Source organism: Octopus sinensis, linkage group LG26, assembly GCF_006345805.1.
Source record: "Octopus sinensis linkage group LG26, ASM634580v1, whole genome shotgun sequence".
In the NCBI taxonomy this organism is placed as follows: domain Eukaryota; kingdom Metazoa; phylum Mollusca; class Cephalopoda; order Octopoda; family Octopodidae; genus Octopus; species Octopus sinensis.
In genome coordinates, this window is record NC_043022.1 from 5,331,480 (window position 1) to 5,356,019 (window position 24,540).

Here is a 24,540-nt window from a genome sequence, read left to right on the forward strand (position 1 = left end):
TCATGCCCTGATGGCTTAAATATAGATAGAATACATTACCCAATGTAGCTTTTAAGATGGCAATCTGGCAGAATCGTTAGCACGGTGGGTAAAATGATTAGCAGCAGTTCATCTGTCTTTATGATCTGAGTTCAAATTCTGCTGAGAAGTCGACTTTACCTTTTATCCCTTTCAGGGCCAGTAAAATATGTACCAGTTGGGTACTGGTGTCAATGTAAATGACTAAATCCTTTCCCAAGAAATTGCAGGAATTTTGCCAAAATTTGAAACCAACAAAGGTGGCAAGCTGGCTTTACGTTCTGAGTTCAAATCCCACCAAGGTCAACTTTTCTTTTCATCCTTTTGGGGTTGATAAAATAAGTACCAGTGAGACACTGGGGTCGATGTAATTGACAATCCCCCTCCTCTCCAATTTCAGGCCTCGTCCTCATAGTTGAAAGAATCATCATCATCATCATCATCATTATTCCTTCGTAACACGGTGTAGGTAATAATGCACAGGAGTCTTTAGTCATCTGTCAAGTCACAACAAGGACCTCAGACAGATGATACTTTCCTTAAGATTTGCACTGTGCCCAGTAAGGCTGCTTTTTGCAAGGCATCAATCTTGCATGGGATTTCCAGTTGCCTTAAGAAGTCTTGAAGTTTCAATGGGATTGAGCCCAACACTCCGGTCACCACTGGTATCACTTTTACATTACCCTCTCGCATTCCATACAGTCTTGCCATTTCCACTTTGAATTCGGAGTACTTGGTGATTTTTTTCAACCCCTTTACTCACAACTTTGTTGTCATTTGGTATGGCTACATCAATGATCTGACAGTATTTGTCTCTCTTATCCAATATGACAATATCCAGCCAATGGTGTTCGACAACACGATCTGTCTGAAAATCATAGTCCCAGAGTATCTTCACTTTTCCATCCTCCTGCACAACTTTACTTGGTACATGCTCATACCAGTTCTCTGTTACTTCATATTGGTATTTACGTTATAAGAGCCACTGGAAATACACACACGCTTTATCGTGACGCTGCTTGTATTCTTTTTGTGCAAGGCTCTCACATTCATTTACCAAGTGGATCACATTTTCCACACTCTTTCCACAGAGTCTGCATTTCTGAGTGTCAGAAGTTTTATAGATGTTATACTTCACTGAATTGGTAGCAAGAGCCTGGTCTTGTGCGGCAATGATCAGGCTTTCGGTTGTAGTTATTATTATTATTATTATTATTATGATTAAGGTGGTAAACTGGCAGAATCGTTTGTATGTCAGGAGAAATTCTTTGTGGCACTTCATCTGTCTGCATGTCCTTAGTTCAAGTTTTGCCAAAGTCAACTTTGCCTTTCATCCTTTCGGGGTCGATAAATTAAGTACCAGCGAAACACTGGGGTCAAGGCAATCAACTCATCCCCTTCCCCAAAATTGTTGCCCTTGTGGAAAAATTTGAAACCATTATTATTATTATTATTATTATTATTATTACCACTGCCTTAGCAAAGGCGGAGGTATTGTTTTCAGTTGTGTTTGTTTGTCCGTGGACAAGATATCTCAAGAACCACTGGATGTATTCAGATGAATCTTTCAGGGATGTTTGGCCTTGTGACTGGCCCAAACTGATTAGATTTTGGGATTGATCCAGTACCAGACAAGGATTCTGGATTATTTTTCAGTTTTTTTAACTTAATTTTTGAGAGTGGTCAGGTTCATTTTTAGTATTCTTGTTTGTGAGCACAGTCGAGGTTATTTCAGAAAATCATTTCTGGCTAATTAAGAGGATTTTAGTGTTGCTTTGGCAAAGGTTTGTGCTCTCTGAATGCTCTTGTCATCGTCGTCGTTGTCGTCGTCATCACCACCACCATCACCATCACCATCACCACCACCACCACTACCACTACCACCACCACCACCACCACCATCACCATCACCATCATCATCACCATCACCACCATCACCATCACCATCACCACCATCACCATCACCATCATCATCATCATCATTATTATTTTCATTATTAAGGTGGTGAGCTGTCAGAATGGTTACCATACTGGACTTTTCTTTTCATCCTTTTAGGGTTGATAAAATAAGTACCAGTTGGTCAAAGGGGTCAATGTAATTAATTAACCTTCCTCCCACAAAATTTGAAACCAATGTACAAAAAAGATGGGATGGGCATGGATGGAATAATCTATTCTTTAAAGGATAACTTGTGCTTAAACAACGACAACAAACATGTGGATACCTTTCTGGCCATGACAGACCCCAATGACAAACTAGAACAAACTCTGGCCAATGATGGAGTCTCTGTGTGGTTGCTTAATGTTCTAGAAACAGCAGCTAAATCTCTCTCTCAAATTGCACCATACTGTCTTTGAGAAAATGGAAGGACGTACTGGACTATGTCTTTCTAGAATAAACTTAAATTACATCCGAATATATTGGATGGTCATACTTGGAATGCCTTTAACCCTAGGTTTACTCAATCTGAGTTGACCTTGGCTTAAATAACAATGACAACAACAATAATTAAACATGATGCAGTGTCTTTAAACCCTTACCTTGTCTTTGAGGATCTCCTGGCAGAAATGTTTTGCTGTTCCTTCGACAATTAAATAAATGGCATCCATCTACAAGTAAAAGGATAGCAAATAGTAAATGGCTGACTAACACAACGTAAAGAGAGATGTCAGTCATCAATCATTATCACTACCATCATCATCATCATCATCATCATATTTGTCATCATCATCACCACCACCATCACCACCATCACCACCACCATCATCACCACCATTATCATCACCATCATCATCACCATCACCACCATCACCACCACCACCATCACCACCATCACCATCATCACCACCATCATCATCATCATCATCATCATCATCATCATCATCATCACCATCATCACCACCACCACCATCACCACCATCACCATCATCACCACCATCATCATCATCATCATCATCATCATCATCATCATCATCACCATCATCACCACCACCACCATCACCACCATCATCACCATCATCATCATCATCACCATCATCATCACCACCATCGTCACCACACCACCACCACCATCATCATCATCATCATTGACATCACCATCATCATCATCATCATCATCATCATCATTATCATCATCACTCATCACTCTCATCATCATCATCACCATCGTCGTCGTCATCATCATCATTATTGTTATCCTCCTCCTCATCATCATCATTATCATCATCATCATATCATCATCATCATCATCATTATCATCATCACTCATCACTCTCATCATCATCATCACCATCGTCGTCGTCATCATCATCATTATTGTTATCCTCCTCCTCATCATCATCATTATCATCATCATCATTATTGTCATATCTTATGTCCCTTTTTTCTTGCTTACATGGGTTGTACAGGTCTTCTCCCACACAGTGTCTTACCACTGGCAGAAGATACTTGTCCAAAATGCCAAACAGCAGGATTGAACTCATAACCACACGATTATAAACCACACACCTTAACCACATGGTAATCCCTACACATACACTTCTAAACTAAATGAAAAAAATTACAGGTTATTAGTTATAAGATAACATTTTTTTAATTATGATACTCTTTTACTCTTTTACTCTTTTACTTGTTTCAGTCATTTGACTGCGGCCATGCTGGAGCACCGCCTTTTAGTCGAGCAAATCGACCCCGGGACTTATTCTTTGTAAGCCCAGTACTTATTCTATCGGTCTCTTTTGCTGAACCGCTAAGTGACGGGGACGTAAACACACCAGCATCGGTTGTCAAGCAATGCTAGGGGGACAAACACAGACACACAAACACACACACACACATATATATATATATATATACGACAGGCTTCTTTCAGTTTCGTCTACCAAATCCACTCACAAGGCATTGGTCGGCCCGGGGCTATAGCAGAAGACACTTGCCCAAGATGCCACACAGTGGGACTGAACCCGGAACCATGTGGTTGGTTAGCAAGCTACTTACCACACAGCCACTCCTGCGCCTGTATGATAAATAATCTTTATGTAAAATTAGCTTCAGAAATTTGAATAGAACAAGGAAAGAATAAAAATAACTTTTATTTGCCTTTTGGTCTTCCATAACTGCAACAACAGCTTCACAAATTGATAATGTGGAGACCATTGGTCTTGGTTTGTCTTGGAGCCATTCTACTGCTTTGTGTATGGAATCGTGACATACGCGCACCATTTCTGGATGGAAACAGTCAATGTGTTCAGATACTCTGCAACAGGGTATTACAAGGGAGATAATTAATACTGTGAGTTTTAAGTAGCTCTCAATATGGAGGTTAGAGTTCATAATGGGAATAGGGAGATGGGATGGGCAAGGATGGAATAATCTATTCTTTAAAGGATAACATGAACCATGTAACTCTTTATTGTTATTGATCTTCCCAATGCTAACAATCTTCTCTCTTTTACTTGTTTTTGATCATTAGACTGTGGCCATGCTGGAGCACTTCCTTAAGGGATTTTGGTCGAATGAACTGACCAAAGTACATATTTTTTGAAACTTAGTGCATATTTTATTAGTCTTTTTTTGCCAAACTGCTAAGTTACAGAGATATAAACACACCAACACCACTTGTCAAGTGGTGGTGGGAGATAAACACAGAATGAAACACACACACACAAAATATAGACACACACACACACATGTTTGGCTTCCTTCGGTTTCTGTCAACCAAATCCATTCACAAGGCTTTGGCTGCCCCAGGGCTATAATAGAAGACATTTGCTCAAGGTGCTACACAGTGGGACCGAACCCAGAACCACGTGGTTGGGAATCAAACTTCTTACCACACAGCTACACCTGCACCTATGTGTGTGTGTGTGTGTGTGTGTGTGTGTGTGAAGGCACATGGAGTGGCTCTGTGGTAAGACGCTTGTTCCCCAACAACATGGTTCTGTGTTCAGTCCCACTGCATGGCTCCTTGGGCAGTGTCTTCTGCTATAGCCTTGGGCCAACCAAAGCCTTGTGAGTGGATTTGGTGGATGGAAACTGAAAGAAGCCTGTTGTGTATATATATATATATATATATATATATATATTTCTTTACTACCCACAAGGGGCTAAATATAGAGGGGACAAACAAGGACAGACAAATGGATTAAGTCGATTACATCGACCCCAGTGCGAAACTGGTACTTTATTTATCTACCCCGAAAGGATGAAAGGCAAAGTCTACCTCGGCGGAATTTGAACTCAGAACATAACGTCAGACGAAATACCGCTAAGAATTTCGCCCGGGCGCTAACGTTTCTGCCAGCTCGCCGCCTTTTTATATATATATATATATATGTATGTATATGTATGTATGTCTATGTATGTATATATATATGTATGTATATATATATGTATGTATGTATTTGTGTGTCTGTGTTTATCCTCCACACCATTGCTTGACAACCGTTGTTGGTGTGTTTATGTCCCTGTAACTTAGCGATTCAGCAAAAGAGACCAATAGAATAAGTATTAGGCTTACATAGAATAAGTACTTGGGTTGATTTGTTTTGACTAAAGGCGGTGCTGCAGCATGGCCATGGTCACATGACTGAAACAAATACAAGAAAAGAATTGTTTTGAATTAATCGTGGATTATCTTAGAGCTCTGAAATTTCAATGATGTGATTGTTTATTTTTAGAATGCCATTAGATTACCTGTGACACATTGCGTCACCAATAGTTCAAGGTACCCAGAAAAGCCACATATCTTGGGAACCCATGTTCCAATTTACATGAAACTTGTTTTATTCCATTTGTATTCACATTCCAATGCTACCTTATATTCAGAGTATTTTCCCATTATGTGCTGGTTTGGCTATTTATAAAAGTGTTCACAAGAAAGGGAAATAACCCCAGGTTTCACTACTCTGCTTAAAGTTGTGGAAACAAACCCCCAAAACACTGCGTATCTTGGGAATCCATGGTCTGATTTACATGAAACTTGTTACATTCTGTTTGTATTTACATTTCAAGGGTGACCTTACTTTGAGAGTATTTTCCCATTATGCACCAGTTTAGCTGTTTTAACCCTTTCGTTACCAACCCGGCTGAAACCGGCTCTGGCTCTGTAGTACAAATGTCATGTTTTCATAAGTTTTGAATTAAAATCTTCCACCAAACCTCAGTCACAATTTATCTTCCTAAAACTAGCTTAATGATAATGAAGTTATTTTACTAAATTCTTTGTTATTTTTAAAATAATTAAAAGAAACACAGAGCATCTCAAAATAAATACAGTAACAAAAGGGTTAAATTACAGACAAGCATGCATGCAAACAAGCAAACAATCATAGAGGTTTAGTCGTGTATAGGTTGTAGGACAGGTGTAAGAGGCCAGATCTGGCTGGTTTGAACATGAAACAGATAAAATATTTGGGTCTGTGTCTGATGTGGATGGTTTAAAAGCCAAAGAGTTAAAGTGTAAGGTGTCTATAGAACTGGTAGTGATGGTGATGATGATGATGATGATGATAACAGTAGAAAGAGTCATTAGATATAACGATACTTACATAACGATGTTGAAATGTCTCAGCTGAGCCACTTGTTCTGTTAATAAGAAACCAAGGAACTTCTTCAAGCTGTTCCATCTCTCCTCGCACTCCACCTCTATTGAGGGTACCAACACCAGACAGATGGAAGTTTCTTCTATCACACCAAATATCTTACGGCTGCCCGAGATCAACCAATAAAGTCTCTGCCGATATAATCGCAGGAAGTATTCAAGACGTTCAGCAATTGATTGCAGTTTCACTCTGCAGCAAACGATCTTCATTCGTTCGGAAGGAAACAAAAAGAAAAAGATAGGAATAAATGTCTTGGACTGGCACGAAACATGCTCTACTGATTCCGGTCATAAGCATCTGAAAATGTCTCTTAATGCTGCTGAATGTTTGCTTTTGATGTTAATTGGAAGAAAAAGGATAAAAGCCAGTTTAGAATACAGAATCATCATCATCATCATCATCGTTTAGCGTCCGCTTTCCATGCTAGTATGGGTTGGACAATTCAACTGGGGTCCGGGAAGCCAGAAGGCTGCACCAGGCCCAGTCTGATCTGGCAATATTTCTACGGCTGGATGCCCTTCCTAACGCCAACCACTCCATGAGTGTAGTGGGTGCTTTTTACATGCCACCGGCACGGGGGCCAGGCGAGACTGGCAACGGCCACGATCGGATGGTGGTTTTTACGTGCCACCGGCACGAGGCCAGTCGGCTCGGCACTGGCAACGGCCACGTTCAGATGCTAATTTGTAATTTGCCATTCATCTAGGTTAACATTATACAACAAAACTAACACTTTTCTTTCATTAGTCTCTGCAGATAAAACCAATTATTTAGAACCTGTTTACAGAATGGAAAGAAAAATAGACTTGGTCAATTATATAGGGTCAAGGTGTGGCTGTGTGGTAAGAAGTTTGCTTCCCAGTCACATGGTTCTGGGTTCAGCCCCACTGCGTGGCACCTTGGGCAAGTGTCTTCTACCATAGCCTTGGGTTGGCTAAAATGAAGGCCACAGTGATCAGAGTGTTAAATAAAATCCTAATTTCAATTTCTTATCTCATTATATGATATATATATATGTATATATATATATGTGTGTGGAGGCGCAATGGCCTAGTGGTTAGGGCAGCAGACTCGCGGTCGTAGGATCGCGGTTTCGATTCCCAGACCGGGTGTTGTGAGTGTTTATTGAGCAAAAACACCTAAAGCTCCATGAGGCTCCGGCAGGGGCTGGTGGCGATCCCTACTGTACTCTTTCGCCACAACTTTCTCTCACTCTTTCTTCTGTTGGCCTGCTCGCTTAGCCAGCGGGGTGGCATCATTTGAAGGCTAAAACAATGTGAAGCGCATTGTGACCAGCGATGTGTAACAACATCTGATGGCCTGGTTGGTCACGGTGATATATATATATATATATATATATATATATAGGCGCAGGAGTGGCTGTGTGGTAAGTAGCTTGCTAACCAACCACATGGTTCCGGGTTCAGTCCCACTGCGTGGCATCTTGGGCAAGTGTCTTCTGCTATAGACCCGGGCCGACCAATGCCTTGTGAGTGGATTTGGTAGACGGAAACTGAAAGAAGCCTGTCATATATATGTATATATATATATGTGTGTGTGTGTGCGTTTGTGTTTGTCTACCCGGCATTGCTTGACAACCGATGCTAGTGTGTTTACGTCCCCGTCACTTAGCGGTTCGGCAAAAGAGACCGATAGAATAAGTACTGGGCTTACAAAGAATAAGTCCCGGGGTCGATTTGTTCGACTAAAGGTGGTGCTCCAGCATGGCCGCAGTCAAATGACTGAAACAAGTAAAAGAGTAAAAGAGTAAAGAGTATATATATATATATGTATGTATGTATATATATATATATAAAGGCAAAGAGAGGGAGAAAGAGCAGTTGAAGCCAAGTGCGGCCATTCAGCACACATGGCTTGACTGCTCTTTCGCCCTCTCTTTCTCTTTATATATATATGTATATATATGTATTATAAAATGGCTGAGTAGTAAGAAGATGGGTTCCTAACCACATGGTTCTGGGTTTCCCTGCAATAAGGGTCACTGTTGCATGATACCTTGGGCAAGTGCCTTCTCTTACAGCCCTGGGCTGACCAAAGTTTTGTGAATGATTTTGTTGACAGAAACTCTGTGTGTGTGTGTGTGTGTTTGTCCTTCATCACTGCTTGACAGTCAGTGTTGGTGTGTTTAAGAGATGGATAGAATAAGTACCAGGCTTAACCAAAAAAATAAGTACTGGAGGTTGATCCATTTGACTTAAAAATTCTCTAAGGTGGTGCCCCAGCATGGCCACAGCGTAATGATTCAAACTAGTAAAAGATGAATTATTTTATCTCAAAAATTATTCTTTATTTCAGGGCCATTGGTCACTCCTTGGTCATTTCCAGCCCCAAATTGCCAGTTCCTTACTTGTCCCCTCTTTATTTCTGGAGATGAAAGGATTGCAAGATAAACCACCACCACCACCACCACCATCACCTACTCTGTGACCTTTCCAGCGATGGTGAGGGAACAAACATATACATACATACTCTTTACTTGCTCTTTACTCTTTTACTTGTTTCAGACATTTGACTGTGGCCATGCTGGAGCAACGCCTTTAATCGAGCAACTCGACCCCGGACTTATTCTTATTGTAAGCCCAGTACTTATTCTATCGGTCTCTTTTGCCGAACCGCTAAGTGACGGTGACGTAAACACACCAGCATCGGTTGTCAAGCAATGCTAGGGGGACAAACAGACACACAAACATATACACATACACTTATATATATATATATACATATATACGACAGGCTTCTTTCAGTTTCCGTCTGCCAAATCCACTCACAAAGCATTGGTCGGCCCGGGTCTATAGCAGAAGACACTTGCCCAAGATGCCACGCAGTGGGACTGAACCCGGAACCATGTGGTTGGTTAGCAAGCTACTTACCACACAGCCACTCCTGCGCAATATTTTTTCTTCTTTCTCTCCTTCTTCTTCCTTTCTTTCTTTTTCTCTAACTCCCCTTTCAGATACAAAACACACACACACACACACACACACGCTCTCTCTCTCTCTCTCTCTCTCTCACTTTCTCCCCATTCCTCACCCTCTTGTACTATCTTATATCTCTCCCCACCCCCACACACTCAATAATACTATAAAAAGAGTCAAAATTCCTACAGGTGGCACGTAAAAAGCATCCACTACACTCTCGGAGTGGTTGGCGTTAGGAAGGGCATCCAGCCGTAGAAACACTGCCAGATCAGACTGGGCCTGATGCAGCCTTCTGGCTTCACAGACCCCAGTTGAACCGTCCAACCCATGCTAGCATGGAAAGCGGACACCAGATGATGATGATGATGATGTTGATATAATATATATATATATATATATATATATATATATATATATATATATATATACGATAGGCTTCTTTCAGTTTCCATCTACCAAATCCACATACAAGGGCTTTGGTCAGCCCAGGGCTATAGTAGAAGACACTGCACCCAAGGTGCCACTCAGTGGGACTGAACCCAGAACCATGTGGTTGGGAAGTAAGCTTCTTACCACACCACACAGCCACACCTGTGCAACAAACAAGTTATTGTTTAACCCCAGGTTAACCCTGAACAGGCTGATCTATGATGAATGGTATTCCAGATGTGGCTGTATCTACTTTTATATTTTTTACTTTCAACTTAATAGTTCCAAGATTGAATTATCAAATAGGTCCTTCACTTTAAGATGGTTAGTTCTGGTATAAGAGGTACTTGGCTGTTGTTTCTAGTAAATTCGATGATCGCTTAAAACCTCCCTTCGTAATTGTAGGATAGGTGTGAGAGGCCAGATGAGGCTAGTTTGAACATAAAATAAGTAGAATATTTGGGTTGGATATGACTGGTTCAACCCTTTCTCATTCTGATTCCTCTGTCAAATGTTAATGCTTTTTTTATCCACATTGTTTTGGATTAATCATTGGATTATCTCGTAGCTCTGAGGTTTCAATGATGTGATAGTTTGTTTTTAGACTGACATTGTACGGTAGGTATGAGAGATCAGATCAGGCCAGTTTGAACATAAAACTGTTAGACTATTTGGGGGAGACCTGGTTAGTTTCAACACTAAAAGGATAAAGTGTAAGGTGTCTATAGACACCTTACACTTTATGGGGGATGTTGAGTGGTGATGGGGATGTTGGGAGTGATGGATGGAGTTGTTATCTGCAATGATGCTGATGTAACGATGTAGAGATTATGCAACATCATCGTGAATCAGTTTAGTAACTGTAGAAGATACAAACTGGAATGGTTTTTGAGGCATGATGCTGTTTAGTGATGCAAGCTCAGTAAAATGACTCAAAGGTGAAACGGTCTCTCACAGTTCACCAGTAATGGATCAATGAAAATATTTGATCTGAGCTTGACAGTAACGACTCAGTGAAAGATATTTGATCTCGGTTCAACACTAATGGTTCAATGAAAGTATATTATTTCAAGTCAGCAGTAACGAGTCATTGAAAAATATTTGATCTTTGCTAAATAGTAATGGTTTAGTGAAAAATACTTGAGTGCACCTCAACAATAATAACTAAGTGAAAAATATTGGATTCTAGCTAACTAGTAATGATTCAATGAAAAATATTTGATCTCAGCTCAATAATAACAAATTAACAAAAATATTTGATTTCAAGTCATCTGTAATGGATCAATGTGAAGTATTTAACTCAAGCTCAAAGAAATTATTGCAATAAAATATACCATAGCTCAACAATAATGATTCAATGAGAAATGTTTGACCACTGTCCAGCATTGATAGTGATGGCAGTGAAGAAGGTCATTGGCATGACTTGTGTAAACCATTAGAATCTCTGCTATGAATGTTTAAAGACACCAACAACAATTTGTAAATCATAAATACTGGAACGACTCAGGTTACTCGATAAATTGATTACATGACTAACAATGTTTTAATCAAGAAACTGGACAGTTAATTAAATTCAAATATTAGTTGTAATCTTATACTCTGCATATACACACACACACACAAACACCCTATTTTCTCTCTATCTTCCATTCACAGTAATACATGCATACACACACACACACACACTTATAAATTGTTACATTTTGGGAGGATCATACAGCCAATAAAGACACACACACTGGTTATGTTTCACTTCAGTTTTATTTCCTGTCGTTGCGATAATCAATTGAGCTATTGGTTAATATATTAGTCAAAGTCCTTTCCTCACATTTTTTGCAACCCTATCAATGAATATGTGCCCCTTGAGCCCCACCCCTCAGCACATATTGTATGCTTACTGTTTGCCTTCCTTATCAATAATTGGGTAAGAAAAAATACAAAAATGTAATAAAAGCATGGCATTGAATACAGGCACATTGGCATACCTGCACTTTGCAGCAGAAATCTTAAGATTGGTCCCTTTTGGTGGTACAAAGCATTTTGTGGCCGTGTCACATAAAAGCACCCGTCTGGTACTGTGTAAAAGCACTTGGGTGGTGTCATGTAGGAGTGCCCATGCAGTGCTATGTAAAAGCCTCTGTGTGGTGCCACTGAAAAGCACCCAGCGCACTCTGTAAAGTGATTGGCATTAAGAAGGCCATCTAGCCATAAACAGAGCTGGCTCAAGGTGCCGGCAACTTGGGCAGTCACCCGGAACACCATGTGCTAGGGGGCGCCAAGGAGGGCATGACAAAGACAAGGAAATTTTCACAACTATCATCTTGTCCACACCGAAGTTCAGCTTGCTCGGGGTGCCAGCAACCGAGGGCTGGCCCTGGCCATACAGGCCATGCCAAATCAGGCTGGAACCTGATGCAGCTTACCAGCTCTGGTCAAATCGTCCAACCCATGGACATTGAATGATGATGACTATTCATTCTCCCAAATAATAAATACTGTCCCCTATAATTTTTGTCATTAACACAAGCCTTGTAAAAGAAGTGTATGACCTGGAATACTCAGCCACTTGCACATTGATTTCATGAGCAGGCTGTTCCTTTGATCAGATTAACCAGAACACTCATTGTAACTGACAGAGTACCAGTTATACATGATCCCTAATCAAACACATACTCCCTCTTTACGTACCTACTCCCTCATTTCTGTGTAAAAAAAGTAAAGGTAAAGTTACTGCTGACCCATAAGGGCTGGTTTCCCAGTTTCCAAGGCGTATAAATTCCCCACCTGGATGGGATGCCAGTCCCTTGCAGGATTACTCATTTTTTCACCAGCTGAGTGGACTGGAGCAACATGAAATGAAGTGTCTTGCTTAAGAACACAATGCATCGCCCAGTCCAGGAATCGAAACCACAATCTTATGATCATGAGTCCAACATCCCTAACCACGAAGCCACATACCTCCACTCATTTCTGTGTATTCCCTCATCACTACACACCCCTTCATCATGCACCTACTCTCTTCCCGCATCATGTACCCATACACATTCCTCCACCCTGCACATAATCCACCCTCATCTAAATCCTCTGTCCCCCCCCCCCATCACACCCCCTCTCGATCACAAACAGAACAGTATGGAGTCTTACTCACATTAAATGTTTTTCCATCAGATCGGTAAATTTGTTGGAAGAGTCCAAGTCCATATTTGGAACAGACCGGTTTCTGAAGACTGCCTTCATATTCTGTAGAGACAAACAACAGATTCATTTGTTGCAATTTCATTTCCTTTAATAACATCATCAGCCTTTTAATAATTATTTTTAATAATTATAATTATAATTTAATGTGGTGAGATGGTGGAATCATTAGCAGAGGACAAAATGTTTAAACAGCATTTCCACTATCTTTACGTTCTGAGCTCAAATTCTATCAAGGTTGACTTTGCCTTTCATCCTTTCAGGGTCAATAAAATAAGTATCAGTTAAACGCTGGGGTCGATGTAATCGACCTGCCCCCTCCCCCCAAATTGCTGGCCTTGTGCCAAGATTTGAAATCATTTATTATAATAATGATTTAATGTGGTGAGATGGTGGAATCGTTAGCACACAAGACAAAACGCTTAAACAACATTTCCTCCAGCTTCATGTTCTGAGTTCAAATTCCACTGAGGTACCTTTCATTCTTTCAGGCTCAATAAAATAAGTACCAGTTATGTACTGGGGTTGATGTAATTGACCAGCCCCCTTCCCTGAAATTCCTGACCTTGTAATTTGATTTAATTATAGCATCATCTCTATTTAGTAATTGCAATAACAAATGTATAAATTGCTCTCATCTTATACCATATAATTAAAAGAGTTGCCTTTCGTTCACTTGGCCACTTGATTCTGTAACGAACTGTCCTTCAATAAACTCTTTAACCCTTTCGTTACTGTATTTATTTTGAGATGCTCTGTGTTGTTTTCAATTACTTTAACTATAACAAAGAATTTAGTAAAATAACTTAGTTATCATTCAGCTAGTGTTAGGAACATAAATTGTGGCTAAGGTTTGGTGGAAGATTTTAATTCAAAACTTATGAAAACAAGACATTTGTACTGCAGAGCCAAGGTCGGTTTTAGCCGGGTTGGTAACGAAAGGGTTAATATGGCATCTACTTATGTTAAACAGTAGGTCACTCTTGTCTTACTCATTTGACTTTGTTTCATGTTCATTGCTGGTAAGAGACACAGTGTTTTGTTTCGCATACCAAGTACACTAGTGGGTTACAAGTCAATTTTGTGCCTCGCTGTTGTATGGGGAATCTGTACACCTTAAGAGTCAGGATGACTCGAGAAAATAACTTTACCTTCACCACATGTCTTGAGATGGTCTTCAGAGATGTGGCATCAACATGTATGGTGAGCTTTTAACATACACCTCTGATTCACAGATGGCTTTTTGCTCATCACAGAATCCTCAGATCAACTGCAGACTTTGCTGACAAGGGCTGAACACCCTGAGATCAGCCGTAGGGATCAAAATAAACCATATAGAAAGAAAATGGATGCAGTCTGAAGATGTAGCACAAGGTTCAATAGTGATGGGAATCTGTGAATTGTGTAAGGAGCATAAATATAGGCTGAGGTATGAACACTGAAATCCCACACAGAATGAGAGAAGAGTTGAAAAGGGTTTTGCCTTCAATGAAGATGGGCCCTGGACAAGACCCTGCTTGCCAGTCTCTCCAATAGCACTGTTCCTTTTGTGATCTTATTCGTGAAACATGGCCTTCTGTGAAGAAGGGAGAACAGTCACTGGCAGCAACTCAGAGGACCATGGAAGGAGCCAATATTTGGAGTATCATTGAGGCAGAATAGCTAAATATTTAAAACGAGATTATTTGATGTGATTGCAGAACATTGAAAGCACAAGTCCCACAGGATTGGTCAAGCCCTAATATTCATAGACAATAGGTAGATCCGTCCCCTGCAGTTTTGGAGTGGTACTTAAGAGGTTAGAAGAGGCTATTTGAAAGACTTCCTCTAAAACAATGGAAAGATGGACATAGGCAAAGAATTCAGGCCCAAATGGGAAAAAAAAGAGTGCAATCACAGGGGAAATGGAAGGGCATTGTGATCAGTGATGTAAGAAGACATCTGATTTTTTCCCACACTTCATCAGTTATGATGGCAAGTGTTCTAGTTGATCCGATCAATGGAACAGCCTGCTTGTGAAATTAACATGCAAGTGGCTGAGTACTCCACAGACATGCATACCCTTGATGTAGCTCTCAGGGAGATTCAGTGTGACACAGAATGAGACAAGGCTGGCCCTTTTGAATTACAGGTACAATACATATTCTTGCCAGCTGAGTGGATTGGAGCAATGTGGAATAAAGTGTCTTGCTCAAGGACACAACACGTTGCTGGACATTGAACTTATGACCTTACAATCATGAGCCGAATGCCCTAACCACTAAGCCACAGGCCTCCACATCGAATAATCTGGTCAAAAAAATTTTCAAATAAAAAATGGAATAATAAATAAAAATGGTTTCTGGAGAACTGACCTTCTGAGACTTTGAAGCCAATTTTTGGCAACAAACTAAACAGATCCAGTTGGTGCCGTTTCAATCCATAAGAATTTAACCATTTTGTTGAACTGATCAGTTCTGTGGCTTCAGCTGGGAGTCTGCAACTTTCATAATGAATTTGGTAAAGAGGACATCCAAATATCTGCATCTTTCTTCTGGTGTCTTGCTCTTCTTCAGGCTTTGATCTCATGGTTGCCTCATTGGATCTGAAACAGTTTCAAACTTTTAACTCACACACCTCAGTCCTGTTCTCTTATTCTTTTACTTGTTTCAGTCATTTGACTGCGGCCATGCTGGAGCACTGCCTTTACACGCAACAACTCAAACCCCGGGACTTACTCTTTGTAAGCCTGGTACTTATTCTATCGGTCTCTTTTGCTGAACTGCTAAGTTACTGGGACATAAACACACCAACATGGGTTGTCAAACACACACACACACACACACATACACACAAACATATACATATTTAAAATATATGACAGGCTTCTTTCAGTTTCCATCTGCCAAATCCACTCACAAGGCTTTGGTTGGCTGAAAACACCCAAGGTGTCATACAGTGGGACTGAACCTGGATCCCTGTCATTGGGAAGCAAGCTTCTTACCACACACCCATGCCTGCACCTATAATAATATTTGGTCTTTTATTTTGTACTTGTTTCACTCATTAGATTGTGGCCATGCTGGGGCACTCCTTGAAGCATTTTAGTTGAATGACTCTATCCCAGGACTTATTTTAAAGCCTAGTACTTATTCTATCCATCTCTTTTGCTGAACTGCTATGTTATAGGGATGTAAGCACACCAACACCAGTTGTCAAGCAGTGGTGGCGACAAGCATAATGACAAACACACATGCGCACACACTCACATGTACACACTCTCTCACACACACACACGTTTAGATACAACAGGCTTCTTTCAGTTTCTATCTACCAATCCACTCACAAGGCTTTGGTCATCCTGAGAGGCTATAGATGTGGGGCCCCTGATTTCCCTTGATGCCCTAAGCACAAGCTTATTTTGCAGAATGGTTAATCCAGTGCTGTGTCTGGGAAAGGTTCCCATGGAAGCAGTTCAAGACAGCAAGGGCAAAATAAGACTCCAGCCAATCAGGTTTTTTGAATTGATTGGTTGGTGTTATGAAGGGTATCCAGCCATAAAAACCCTGCCAAAAAAGACACTGTAGCTTGGGGTAGTTTTCTACCTGGCTGGCTCCTGTCAACCATTAAACGATGATGATAATGATATATATGTGAGTGGCTGTGTGGTAAGTAGCTTGCTAACCAACCACATGGTTCCGGGTTCAGTCCCACTGTGTGGCATCTTGGGCAAGTGTCTTCTGCTATAGCCCCGGGCCGACCAATTCCTTGAGAGTGGATTTGGTAGACGGAAACTGAAAGAAGCCTGTCGTATATATGTATATATATATATATATATATATATGTGTTCAACAACAATTGAGGAATGGCCTTAATAGGCCATTCGACCCACTAGAAAGAGCAGCCAGGACTCAAACCGCCAAGTAGTAGTAATTCAGAAATTAAAGGAAAATTTAAAAACATTTACCCTAATTCATCTTTAGACAATGCATTGTTTCGGTGTTTTTAATGGCAAACCAGCTTAATTAAATTAATTAAATTAAACTATATATGTGTGTGTGTTTGTGCCCCTAGCATTGCTTGACAACCGATGCTGGTGTGTTTACGTACCCGTCACTTAGCGGTTCGGCAAAAGAGACTGATAGAATAAGTACTGGGCTTACAAAGAATAAGTCCCAGGGTCGATTTGCTCGACTAAAGGTGATGCTCCAGCATGGCCGCAGTCAAATGACTGAAACAAGTAAAAAGAGTAAAAAAGAGTATACATATATATATCATCATCATCATCGTCGTATATATACTGTTAGACTTTGTTTGCGTTATTTCTTCCTTCTGTTTTGCATATGTGAATTAGAGGGATATGTCGTATGTGGAGTGTCATTTGTAGAAAATAGAAATAAACAGTCTTTGACTGCTATTTCTAATTTTTCGGTATGTGGCTAAGCAACCTGTTGCCTGCCTTTTTTTATTTATATACAAAATATATACTCTTTTACTTTTTACTCTTTTACTTGTTTCAGTCATTTGACTGCGGCCATGCTGGAGCACCGCCTTTAGTCGAGCAACTCGACCCCGGGACTTATTCTTTTGTAAGCCCAGTACTTATTTTATCGGTCTCTTTTGCCGAACCGCTAAGTGACGGGGACGTAAACACACCAGCATCGGTTGTCAAGCAATGCTAGGGAGACAAACACATACATACACACACATGCATATATATATATATATATTATATATATATATATATATATATACATATATACGACAGGCTTCTTTCAGTTTCCATCTACCAAATCCACTCACAAGGCATTGGTCAGCCCGGGACTATAGCAGAAGACACTTGCCCAAGATGGCACGCAGTGGGACTGAACCCGGAACCATGTAGTTGGTTAGCAAGCTACTTACCACACAGCCACTCCTGCACCTATATATATATATATCATCATCATATATATATATATATATATATTATATATATATATATATATATATATATATATATATATATATATATTATATATATATATATATATATATATATATATATGCATGAGTGTGTGTGTGTGTGATCAGAGCACCTAGAGATGATTGAATATTGAACTGATCAAATCAGTGTCCAATATAACCCCAAAAGATGTATCTGTAGTCTAAAAAATAGAACCCTCCCTCAAGCTGACCCTTTTATTCTGCCATTGTCTTCATGCTTCTTACAAGTTAAATAAAATATGAAGTTACTTTTGTGTAGGATTCTTAAATTTTTTATATTCCAAAATGGGATAATTTGAAGCCAAATATTTCGATGTGAGTCAGTTCCAATGACCATTTTTAGGACATTCCATCTTAAATCTAAATAGAATTAGCAGCAAATCCATTGCCAATGGAATTTGGTTTGACATCTAATTCTAAGAATGGAACAGCAGGCTCTCAACTAATGTAGATTTTCTACCTTGGGGTCATTGTGCTTTATAGTAATTACAAGTAAATTTCTAACCAATTCTGACCTTCAGTCAAAGACCAGAAGCCACAGGCATCCATTTAGCAGTCAAAGACCAACACATATTCCATTTCTTTTCTTTCTTATATTTCAGAAATAGGAAAGATTTGTTTGTTTTTTTTCACTTCTTTATTTTTCCATTTTATTTCAGAAGATGTTTCTTCTTAAAAGCTTACCAACACACAAACTCGTCAAAGTTCCATGATTATTAATTAGCATTGGTTTGATTATAGTAATAATGGTTAATTATCTTCAGATAATTTCTTGTTTCTTTGATGGCATCCCCCAATTTTCTAATTAATATTTCTTATAAATTTTGCTAATTAATTCTTTTCCTGAGCTAATTAAAATTCTCTCTGTTATGTTAATCCTTTTTGATACCAATCCATCTGAGATTACCCTGGGATCAGTGATACAAAATTCATGTTTAAGGTAATCTAAAAACCTTCCATCAAACTTTTATGTTCATTTGTGTCCCAAATGCAGATCAATAACGACAGTCATTTTAAATTTTTAATGTATTGAAGAATTTACTTCTATACATTAAAAGTTACTTGGAACAAAACTGATGTATTTCAACAGAATTATGGGAGCAAAAGAGTTAAGAAGGAAAATCTACTCAGAAATGTTTGTAAATACATTTGTATTTATGTATATGCATTCAAGTGCATTTTTATATGTGTATTTATGAGTGTATGTGTCTGTTTATATATATATATATATATATCCGTATGTTTTCATTATCGTTCATTACGTTCTTGTTCCGCGTGGCCATTTGCCAGCTCCGTCTGGCACCTGTGCGGGTGGCACATAAAAAGCACCCACTACACTCACAGAGTGGTTGGCGTTAGGAAGGGCATCCAGCCGTAGAAACATGGCCAGATCTGTCTGGGCCTGATGCGGCCTTCCGGCTTCACAGACCCCAGTTGAACCGTCCAACCCATGCTAGCATGGAAAGCGGACGCTAAATGATGATGATGATGATGATGATGAATAGTTTCTGATATGTATGACAGGTGAGCAAGATGTAGTGGCTATCATGCCTTTATCAAAACTTTAGAAATAATGCTACTTACACATTGAAAAGAAAATATACACAGAAATCAGTACCCGAAACAAAAGAGGACCCTAAACACATGAACAGGAAGAAGACACCACCTCATAAAATTCATGGAACTATGCAGAATACACACATACACATATACACACATACATACATACATACATACATACACACACATACATACATACATACATACACACATACATAAATACAAACAAACAAACATACATACATACATACATATATACACACACACACATACACATATACACACACACATACATACATACATACACACATACACATACACACACACACATACATACATACATACATACATACATACACAGATACATACATACACACATACATACATACACACATACATACATACACACATACATACATACATGCATACATACATACACACACACATACATACATACATACACACATACATACATACATACACATGCACACACATACACATATACACACATACATACATACATACATACATACATACATACATACATACATACATACATACATATAAGTGTTTGCGTGTGTGTATGGAAGTAATGTTTACATTAGTCAGAACATTACAGTGTTGGCTAAAATTCTATAGAATTGTTTATGGTACATTCTTAATTCTTATAAGAGAATTCTAGAAAATGGCTTAGTTAGGAAAGAAAGAAAGGAACTCTTCACTCTTTTCAGAATTTCCAAGACTGGTGGTTGGAAGTAGGGGAAGTTGTTCTCAGACTGGGACCAAGTGGTGATGCCAAAATGAGAGAAGGTTTAATCCTAGCATTGAAGAAGTAGAACAGTTCTGTAAAATGGTCTTCCATGGGTTTTCTGTCAATCTCATTTCACTGATAATAAGTCTTTGGTCAAGCTGAGGTGAGGGTGGAAGGTATTTGGTCAAGGTACCACACAATGGGAATGAGTTTGGGACAATACGTTTACTCTTTACTCTTTTACTCTTTTATTTGTTTCAGTCATTTGACTGTGGCCATGCTGGAGCACCGCCTTTAATCGAGCAACTCGACCCCGGGACTTATTCTTTTTGTAAGCCCAGTACTTATTCTATCGGTCTCTTTTGCCGAACCGCTAACACACCAGCATAGGTTGTCAAGCAATGCTAGGGGGACAAACACAGACACACAAACACATACACACACACACACAACATATATATACATATATACGACAGGCTTCTTTCAGTTTTCGTCTACCAAATCCACTCACAAGGCATTGGTCGGCCCGGGGCTATAGCAGAAGACACTTGCCCAAGATGCCACGCAGTGGGACTGAACCCGGAACCATGTGGTTGGTTAGCAAGCTACTTACCACACAGCTGTCACTCCGTCATTTATGATGATGAGGTTTCCAGTTGATCCAATCAAGAGAACAACCTGCTCGTTAAATTAATGTGCAAGTGGCTGAGTATTCTACAGACACATTTACCCTTAATGTAGTTCTAAAAGAGATTCAGCTTGACATAGAATGTGAGTAGGCTGGCCCTTTGAATTACAAGTACAACTCGTGAACCCTTAATACAGTTTATCACAGGAAGTGGTAACCACCAGTGTACCCAGGTGAGTCAGACATGAGGGTGCCAAGACAAGCATCAGAATTCTGTTTTGCATGATGTTGTTGTTGTTGTTGTTGTTGTGTAGCCCCAGGGTTTATTCTCAGGAAACTGACTTAGGATCAAAAAGCCTTCCAGCTGTGACCAACCCGTCGCATCTTTTATCAGACAAAAATTAATGGCTCTGCTCTCTGTTGCTTACAGAGTTCCAGTTGATTCAATAAATGGAACGACCTGGTTGTGAAATCAACATGCAAGTGGCTGAGTACTCCACAGACACGTGTACCCTTAACATAGTTCTAAAAGAGATTCAACTCGATACAGAATGTGTCAAGGCTGGCCCCCTTTGAATAACAGGTACAGCTCATATTTGCCAGGTGAGTGGACTGGAGCAATGTGAAAATAAAGTGTCTTGCTCAAGGCCACAGTGCACTGCTGGGAATTGAACTGATGACCTCACAATCATGAACTGTATGCACTAACCCCTAACCATGCACCTTCCCAAAATAACTGGAACTCCATTGGTTGCAACAACAAGGGTTCCAGTTGATCCGGTCACCTGAGCAGCTGTTCAAGAAATTAACGTGCAAGTGGCTGAGTACTCCACAGACATGCATACCCTTGATGTAGTTCTCAGGGAGATTCAGATTGACACAAAGTGTGACAAGGCTGGCCCTTTTTGAATTACAGGCACAGATCATCTTTTGCCAGATGAGTGAACTGGAGCAATAAAGTGAAATAAAGTGCATCCCCTGGAATTGAACTGATGACCTTATGATTGTGAGTCAAACACACTAACCACTAAGCCACTCACACCTCATTGGAACCATACAGTTGTAAAACAAACTGCTTATCCATATGGCCATTGCTACACTGCAATAAAAAAAACCCAGATGTCTTATGGTTGTGACTGTAATTGATCCCTCAACCTGTACTGTTCCAGAGTTCCACAGAAATACAACAACAACAACAACAACAACAACACAACCTACAAATGCCAGGTCATCGAATTTGTTCCTTTTTTCCCCTATTTTTCTTGTTTTTTATTTTTCTTTTAATAGTGATTATAGGATTATTTGTTTTCTTCAGTTCTTCATCTTCGAATCGATAGCAACTCCGTGGATGGTGGATGGAAAGGGCCAGTTCTACTTAACCCCCGCCAAACAACGATACAATGTTGTTTACACTATTTCCAACCTATCCTAACTCAGCTGATTGATTTTATTGAAATCATATCAAATTACACATTGACACTTTGGGTGGTCGGTGACAGATCAATGGCAAACATACCTTGGAACTTTGACAGAACAACTTCCTTGATCAATAACCAATATTATTTGCTCATCGGATAGAATTGGTATTTGTGTTTTTTGCATCACCAATATACATCTATCTATAAAATGTAAAATTCCTGCATCTGTTGACAGCGCCATGAAGAGAATCTCTTGGCCATTCTTAGATCTAATTCTTTCACTTTTCTCAAGTTTTCAGTTTCACTCTTTTCCTAATTACTGCATATTTCTTTCACTTGAGCCATGCTGGAGCACTGCCTTTAGTCGAACATAGTGACCCCACAACTTATTCTTTGTAAGCCAAGTACTTATTCTGTCGGTCTCTTTTGCCAAACTGCTAAGTTATGGGGACATAAACACACCAGCAGCAGTTGTCAAGTGATGGTAGTGGTGATGGGGAACACACACACACAGACACACACACACACATATATATATACTAAAGGCTTCTTTCAGTTTCCATCTACCAAATCCACTCATAAGCCTTTGGTCAGCCCAAGGTTATAGTAGAAGACACTTGCCCAAGGTGACATGCAGTGGGACTGAACCTGGAGCCATTTGGTTGAGAAGCAAGCTTCTTACCAAACACCCGCTTGGAAGAAGACTCCATGGCCATCCCCTCTGTTGACACAAGGATCAGCTGAAGCAAAGCCTAAAAACTGACTGGAATCGATCCCAAAGCCTGGAATCATTCCATCTCATCATCATCATTTAGCGTCCGCTTTCCATGCTAGCATGGGTTGGACGGTTCAACTGGGGTCTGGGAAGCCAGAAGGCTGCACCAGGCCCAGTTTGATCTGGCAGTGTTTCTACGGCTGGATGCCCTTCCTAACGCCAACCACTCCATGAGTGTAGTGGGTGCTTTTTACGTACCAGACGAGTCTGGCAAACGGCCACAATTGGATGGTGCTTTTTACGTGCCACCGGCACGGGGACCAGGCGAGGCTGGCAATGGCCACGAACGGATGGTGCTTTTTACGTGCCACCAGCATGAGGCCAGTCAGGGCGGCGCTGGCAGCGGCCACGTTCGGATGGTTCTCTTACGTGCCACCGGCACTGGTAACTCAGCTGCAATTTCCATTGATCGATTTCGATTCTGATTCCACTGTGGCAAATGATTTTGCAGCTGAACAACAGAGGAAAGAGAAAGAGAAACAACAAGAAAGAAAACGGAGGCTGCAACAACCAAAGCCTCCACCAGGGATCCGTTGTGAGCTTTGCAAGAGACAATTCCATGCAAGAATCAGCCTCATTGGTCATCAGAGGCATAAACATGGACAGAGCAGGAAGAAATGGTCAAGAAGAAACCAAGTAAAATATTGGATACACGATAAAACGACGCTGCTGCCACCGCTGATATATTTGGCATTTTAGATTTAGAAATGGTGAAGGCATGTGGCTCAGTGGTTAGGGGTTTGGGGCTCACAATTGAGAGGATGTGATTTCAATTCCTGGCAGGGCATTGTGTTCTTGAGCAAGAAACTTTATTTCACTTTAATCTGTGGATTACTCAGCCACTTGCATGTTAATTTCATGGGCAGGCTGTTCCATTGCTAGAATCAACAGGGAACCATTGTTATCATAAGCACCAGGGTTCCACTTTATGAATTATTCAATATCCGGCCTCCATTTCTGAGTATTCCAAAATGTAAACACACTGTTTTTTCAACAAGTAAACTTACAAATACAGACCAGATTTTCAAATGGGTTTAAGTAAATATAACAGAATACACTTTACAACAAGCATTATGATCTCTTTGTCTTTCTATATAACTCTCTCTCTCTCTCTCTCTCTCTATATATATATATATATATATAATATATATATATACACACACACACACAAACCCATATACATATATATATATATATATATAACGGGAAGCTTTATGAAAATAAACAAAAGACGAAGGCAGGTGGAATACAAACAAACA

At 40.0% G+C, this 24,540-nt stretch overlaps 1 protein-coding gene across 2 annotated transcripts in view; it reads right to left on the minus strand.

The window, feature by feature from the left end:
* Window positions 1-24,540, minus strand: part of LOC115224866 (von Willebrand factor A domain-containing protein 3B-like) — a 93,160-nt gene that overhangs the window by 65,928 nt on the left and 2,692 nt on the right. Inside the window, exons 2-6 of one of the 2 annotated variants that reach the window (XM_029795817.2) lie at window positions 15,539-15,768; window positions 13,138-13,229; window positions 6,568-6,824; window positions 4,118-4,274; window positions 2,560-2,628 (exon numbers count right to left, since the gene is read on the minus strand). In XM_029795817.2, coding sequence (XP_029651677.1) covers window positions 2,560-2,628; window positions 4,118-4,274; window positions 6,568-6,824; window positions 13,138-13,229; window positions 15,539-15,752 — 789 coding nt within the window. In that variant the 5' untranslated portion in view covers window positions 15,753-15,768. Of the gene's footprint in view, window positions 1-2,559; window positions 2,629-4,117; window positions 4,275-6,567; window positions 6,825-13,137; window positions 13,230-15,538; window positions 15,785-24,540 lie in introns of both variants that reach the window. The other variant, XM_036513625.1, reaches the window with a different exon arrangement.